This window comes from Lygodium microphyllum, chromosome 13, assembly GCF_053477565.2.
Source record: "Lygodium microphyllum isolate KBCC chromosome 13, Lygodium_microphyllum_v1.1.10, whole genome shotgun sequence".
NCBI lineage: Eukaryota > Viridiplantae > Streptophyta > Polypodiopsida > Schizaeales > Lygodiaceae > Lygodium > Lygodium microphyllum.
Window position 1 is genome coordinate 74,350,490 of NC_141147.1, and position 7,360 is coordinate 74,357,849.

General features: G+C 39.9%; 1 protein-coding gene across 1 annotated transcript; it reads left to right on the top strand.

Moving 5' to 3' along the window:
• The first annotated feature begins 509 nt into the window (after positions 1-509).
• Positions 510-4,211, top strand: LOC148026775 (laccase-4-like). Its single transcript, XM_087691271.1, has 7 exons — positions 510-839; positions 1,093-1,247; positions 1,429-1,673; positions 1,789-1,917; positions 2,213-2,429; positions 2,611-3,359; positions 3,652-4,211. Exons 1-7 carry the CDS (start codon positions 630-632, stop codon positions 3,780-3,782), a joined length of 1,836 nt encoding a protein of 611 aa, XP_087547397.1. The 5' UTR covers positions 510-629; the 3' UTR covers positions 3,783-4,211.
• Positions 4,212-7,360: the final 3,149 nt, after the last annotated feature.

The following is a 7,360-nucleotide window of genomic DNA, read 5'->3' on the forward strand; positions in this document are numbered from 1 at the left end:
AATTAGAATCCAGGTTGTAAGACTCAAACTTTGTGCATTAGTTACAAACTCGTGGATCCTCGCTCAACCTTCTAAATTATGGGAAAAGATTCACATGACATGGAAGCCAACATCCGACTCTCCTATTGGACAGTCTAAAATGTCCACTTACTTTAAGGCAGGCATCCTATTAGGCCCCTTTGCAAGAGTGGAGACTTATTTGCCCGATCAATCTAACCAATGGCCAAGGCAAGTAAGTCCTTTGTGCATAATAATCATTTTGGGAAAAAAGAAACATAAAAATTTGCTTAGAGGGCGGACGTCTTCTAGACTTGGTGGGCCTATTAAGATGGAACCGTTCTCCATCTTTGAGTGAGATTTTGTGAAGGGCAAGAGTTGCAAGCTGGCTTCTTCAAGCAAAAGCGATGATCTTGCATATTGGCCCAACAAACAACGACACACGCACACATGCATCCCCCCCCCCCCCCCCCCCCCCCACTTAGATGTACGATGAGCAGTACTAGTAAGGTTAAGGTAAGGTCAGAATTACATGATATAATCCACACAGGCGCGTTTTCTGATCAGTAGTACTGTGTCTACACAGCTAGTCGCGCAGGCATAGAGAGAGAGAGAGAGACCCTCTCGGCGCCATGGCCGTCTTTTCTCTATCTCGAAGCATGACCTTCTTATGCCTCTCGTTCTGCTCCTTCTTCTTCGTGTCTGCATGGAACATGGCGGCGGCGGCTAGTGCTCCTCCTCACGATACTAGCCTTGCAGATATTGATCTCCATCACCACCCCCACCACCCCCGTATAGGTCATCGACCACCAGCTCCTCTCACTCGCCGCTTTGCGTTCCATGTAAGTCGAACGAATTGTGCAAAGCCTTCTTCACGAACCCTACTAAGTTTTTATGTTTCCTTCCACACATTAACGTATTACACTTATGCTTAGCTAGCTTTTGCTCTTTCCCCATTGAAAAACATATAAAAAATAATAGAGTTCATAAACCATCGGCACCACAACATCTCATGAGACGCAAGATACCGCCCCTTCGATCTCGTTAATGTTGTGGATCTGACATTGCTTATATACGAATGTTTTCCCAAATCAGGTCAAGTACACCAATGTTACCCGCCTTTGCCACACAAAACGCATCGTGACCATCAACGACCAATTCCCTGGCCCAACCCTATATGCTCGTGAGGGGGATCGGTTGCTCATCAAAGTCAGCAACGAGTTGCCCGATAAGAACATAACTATCCATTGGTAAGGCCTTGTCACTAATTCCTGATTAACAGCAAAGGTTTCGGTGGTGGAATCGAATGCGTGATTTCAAAATGGGAATGAATTAGCACGATAGACCGCCGTAGTACATGCACGCCTTCTCTCTTATCGCTTTATCCATGTCCATAATTCCTTCCCCTTGTGCCTTGACATATTCTTCAAGGCATGGAGTTAGACAACTACGCACCGGTTGGTTCGATGGACCGGCTTACATTACCCAATGTCCAATCCAGCCCGGCCACAACTACCTCTATAACTTTACGTTGCTCGGCCAAAGGGGGACCCTTTTCTGGCATGCCCACATATCTTGGATGCGCGCCACCGTCCACGGGGCTCTTGTCATCCTCCCCGAACTCCACACACCTTATCCCTTCCCAACTCCCACCAAGGAAATACCTTTGGTTCTTGGTAAGTTTGAAAGAAATTCTATTTGCGTAGTTACAGATTCAAATTGCCTTCAAACTAAGCTTCAATTATTCTAGTACATATAGCCATTTAATATTCATTCAAAATGCCATGTTAGGTGAATGGTGGAACTCGGATACGGAACTGGTGATCAAGCAAGCGTTGCAATCGGGAGCTGGCCCCAACGTTTCTGATGCTTACACCATCAACGGCGAGCCTGGAGCTTTATACAATTGCTCCTCTAAAGGTAAGAAGGTGCACACAATTCAAGATATCGCCGACTTCTCACCACAAAACACGAGGAAAGATCATGAGGTGTGGACTAGGATCGTTTGACCTTTGCATTTGAAACTAACTATAGGCTCCTAAACCTGAAATATGTGTATCTATCAAGGTCTCCCTGTTTTTGAAACCCGCTCTTGTTACATTTTACAAAACACTTTGAACTTTGGCTATAGTGACATTATGTCTGAAACTCGAGTTCAGCGCACCATACACATATGCTTCCATCTTCTACTAACATCTTCAATGCATTATTTTAGGCATGTTTAAGCTCCACGTTGAGAGGAATAAGACCTATCTTTTGAGAATCGTGAATGCCGGGCTAAACCAGGAGCTTTTCCTCAGCATTGCAAACCACACACTGTTAGTGGTGGAGGTCGATGCATCGTATACAAAACCCCTTTCCACGAATGTCATTCGGATTGCTCCTGGCCAAACAACCAATGCCTTACTCAGCACCACCCAACAAGACGACAGGTAATCTCGGGTGATAAGGTTCCATAATTGGCACATAATCGTAGTTCTATATACATTAAGAAAATTGAAAGAGAAAAATGCAATATTGATTGTTTGAACTCCATTTAAATTGCTAGTTACACAAGTATTGATTTTATGTGCTTATGCTCACCCATAAAGAAATGTTTCCGATGTCTATCAGGTACTTCATTGCAGCAAGGGCCTATGACTCAGCAGGCCCCACAGTTCCTTTTGACAATAGTACCGCGACTGGAGTTTTGGAATATAAGGGGTTTTTCTCAGGATCCAATACTAGCATGCAACAACAACCACTAATGCCAACCCTTCCACCTTACAATGACACCATCATAGCTAACAATTTTAGTAGTAGCCTTCGAAGCCTCAACTCACACAAATACCCAGCTAAAGTGCCCCAAACTGTGGACCGCCACTTATTCTTCACGGTTGGACTAGCAAGAAAACCATGCCCACATAATAAGCAATGTCAAGGTCCATCCGATGGCAAGTTCTCAGCAGCCGTAAACAACATCTCATTTAACCTTCCCAATACTGCTCTACTTCAAACCTACTTCTTAAGGAAGAACCTTAATGGCATCTTCACCACTGACTTTCCAGACAATCCTGCTATACAATTCAACTTTACCGGGACTCAACCTAGGAATCTAGCCCCTTTGAGAGGGACGAGAGTTAGCCGCCTTTCTTTCAACTCTAGTGTGCAACTTGTTTTGCAAGGTACCAACATCCTTGGGACGGAGAGTCACCCCATCCATCTCCATGGTTTCAATTTCTTCATCGTGGGTAAGGGCATAGGCAACTACAATGGCACATTAGATCCCCAAAATTTCAACTTGGTGGACCCTCCAGAGCGCAACACGGTCAATGTTCCAAAGGGAGGATGGGTAGCAATACGCTTCCTAGCCGATAATCCAGGTAAATATTTATTATTTTAGTATAGTTAAAAGGGGTAAAGAGAAAATAGAACCGATCCTATAGCTAAGATTGGAGATGCGCAAAACTCATGAGAACAAGTGGAAATGTAAAAAAGCCTTCACATGTTTTTGAAAGCACTTTAAACTTATCAATATATTGTTGCTAATAGCAAGACATACATATTCATGGATTGTAAAAGTCCATATGCATTCATATACATTATCTAATTTTATGAAGTTGGTAAATTTTGAAAAAACAAAGAACTCTAATGCATTCATGTTATGAGGATCAGGTATATGGTTCATGCATTGCCATTTGGAGGTGCACACAAGCTGGGGTTTAGAAACAACATTCCTAGTCAACAATGGTGTTGGTCCTCAGCAAACTCTTGAACCCCCGCCACTTGATCTACCTTCTTGCTAAACAGTTCATGAATAAATCTCCACCAAGATTAAAAGCCATTCTTTTGCTAACATGATGTAAAGAGAAGGTGCGGTGTGCACACTTACCATGGCCACTTGAATTTTGGCTTTCGCGAGATCCACAAATTTTTAAGTACACGAATAATCGCATTTGTAACTAAAGGGACACAAGAACCTTGTGTTGTTTTCATCTAGTCTCACATAGTGAGGAATTTTCCACTTGAAGACAATTTGTAAGGAGGCTCATTCGTGATCCTCATTGGACATAATGGCAACAATCGTATCTACATGAGATTATTTGGGTTGATATTTCTCTTTGTGGGATGTTTTTCTATCCTTAGAAATGTCGATTTACGGCCAATTGGTATAGAGATTGAAGAGATAGAGTCAATGAGCTTTGAGGTCAATTTATAATAGCGATTGGATGGTGCCTCTCATGGTTCACCATGTTCGTGTTGTATCATCACAGAACCTTTTTAAGGTCTTAATTAGAAACTTATCTTTCACAATGATATGTGATTAATGGTTGCATGCTAAAGTAGATAACTACCTTACTAGTAGTTTGGAAGGACTTTACTAAACTACGCACTAAAACTAACAAATAATGTTGCAATTGACTCTAAACTTTAGGCTTAAGGTTTTCTTATATTGGGTTTTGTGGGATATAATACATGTTTTATTGTTTCCACAATTAGTTTCTTATTTGAAAAAAGCTAACTTGTGGATTCACAAGACACAAGCATTATGATATGAACTTATTTTACATATATACTTTGGAGCACATGTCATTTTGAGAACATTTCCTTGATTGCCCTTGAAACCAAAAAACATTTGAGCCTTGACCTTACTTTCTGATAAAGCTTAGATTATGTGGCAATGAAATCTTTTTAAATGTTATGACAACTCATCACTCTCATCTTTATTGCTTATTATTTATTATGATACAATAATACAGGGAATGTAGGTCCTACATTGTGACTGCTGGAAGTTTCCACACACCAATCTTGATCTCTTGTTCAAACCTCCATAGCTCTTGCACTTGCTTCCACTTATGCTCTTCTCTCTCACTCCTACTCACCCTTTCATGGTGGTTGCAAGAGAACTTAGCTCATGCAGGTTGTTCCTTCTTTCTTCTTTTCCAATAGCTTTATGAATACCGTCGAGGATTTTTGCATTTGTGTTGGTGAACCTCACTTGATGGCCAAGATGAGTTATGAAAGTTACTGATAATACGTTTCTCTTAACGTATCGAATATACAACATATATGAAAACTGCTTGACTTCACCATTTGCCATGGCCACTTATCTTTGTTATGGCCTTATTCTTCCTCTATTTATTTATTTGGATGCAGCATTGATATTACAACGTAGCTAATAGCCTACTCTCTTCATAGGAAAACAATCTTTTGCCAACCACCAATGGCGATCTCCCTTAAATCTCATCAGTCTAATGTCTAAAGAGATATGCTAGCAAAAGTATACCTTTTTGAAAGAATAAGATCTAGCTTGCTTTATGACTCTTTAAGTGAAATGAAATATGTGGTATGAAATTCATTTTACAAAGAGACTAGAAGGGTTCAATTTCAATTCCTAAATATGTATACTTCCAATGTTCTATAAATGCTTTGATATTTTCTATTTCTGGTAGCAAGCTTGTGGTAAATTGTATGGGGCTTAAGAGGTCCTTCCTCTAGCATTGCATCACCAATGCTTTAAATATCAACTAAGAACTCAAGTTCCTAAAGGGTTTTAGTTGAAGATAGATAAGGAAGAAAACCCCAAACTTCATTAATCTAACACTCTTCAAACTTGTTATTAGAATGAGATAAAGTGACACTAAAAGAGATGAAGGGAATACCGATGAAAACTAGGATACAAGTATGTATAAATTTGTTTTGGAAGATCAAGACTTGCCATCAGAATTTACATTAGTAAAAGCTTCGGTCACTTCACATCACTAAAAGTAACAAAATACTTCACACCACTTAACAAATTGCATGGCATGGGACCACATACATCCAAATGAACAATAGCCAATGGCTTACCCATGCATGCCATACCAGACTTTTTATGTGTATTTTGTGTCTATTTGCCATATAAAGGATGATCACAAGACTCAAAGTACTTATAGTCAAGGGACTGAAGATATTGCAAATAAGTAAGCATTTTCATTTCTTTCAAGGACATGTGCCCAAGGCGACGATGCCATAGAGATACATGCGGAACTAAATTCATAATAGCCAAAATATGGTCAATTGATGCAGATACAAGCAAGGGATAGAGAGTATTGGACTTAGTACCACATACAATTACAAGATTCCCACGGTAATCTTCCATGAGGAATCATCAAAAGAAACTACGTAACCTGCATCATCCAAAGTGCCAGCATAGAGATAAGGCTCTTTGTGAGAGGTGATGCATGATGTACATCATAAAGGGTAAATATGCAACTTGAATCAAACTACAGTTTGACATCACTAATACCAACTATCTCCAATGCCAAGTTATTATCTAAAAGAACAAATCTAGTCATGCTACGATAGGAGTGAAACCACTCTCTATGAGGGGTCACATGAAAGGAAGCACCCTAAATCTATGAACCAACACTGAGTATACCTTGATAAAGCATCAATTAGCTATGAAGTATCAAGAAAAGAAGCTACAAGTATGAAATCATCATTAGAATCAGTCTGCACAACATTAATCTCTTTAATCTTAACTCTTGATTTGCTAGGGACAATGCTGCAATTATCATTGTTGTCCTATAATTTACCATTGCTCTTTTCCTTGCGCTTATCCTCATGCATCTTATGGCACTATGGCCAAATATTCCCTACTTTCCCATAGTAATGACAAGTCAACGAGGACTTACGGCCATGGAACTTACCCGCCATTACCACTCCTACCATTATTGCCTCAAAGTATCAAAGCATAAGAGGTACAAGAAGCATCGACATTCTTTTGATTAATCTCTTTAGTCAAGAGTGCACCCTCTACATCCTACAATTGTAATGTTGTTAGTGATGTATGCATCTTGGTTGGTTATGTATTGAGCTTTCATTACATTGCTCAATTTGTTGTGCCTTTATTTGGTCTCTTATGTTACCCATGAGACCTACTCTATGCATGATGGTTATGTTTATGGGATGTATCTCAGCCTAATACACTTATCCTTTGACAAATCCCATTGCCACTTACATCTTCACTCACTGTTAGTTGGAGCTATTCCCTAGCAGTTGTGGTTTGTCTTATATCAGTGATTTTTCATCTTTCATATTGATTTCTTATTGATGTATTTCATCTTCCGCATGTTGTAATTGCAGTTTACTACACTATTTATGCAAGCAATCATCTTCATTTGACAGGTTCTTTCTATTGAGTTTGTGGATAGTTCATTACTTGGTGAGTACCCCTTGTTTTTAGCTTGATTTAGCAATGGTTTTGTGACTGTTTGTAGTGCCATCATTATGACTAGTGGCTCAAGTGATAGTCCTATTTTTAGTATTGACAAGTTGGATGGCACCATTTATAGCTACTAGAAGGTCCAAATCCGACAAGTTTTAATGCAAAAAATGCAAG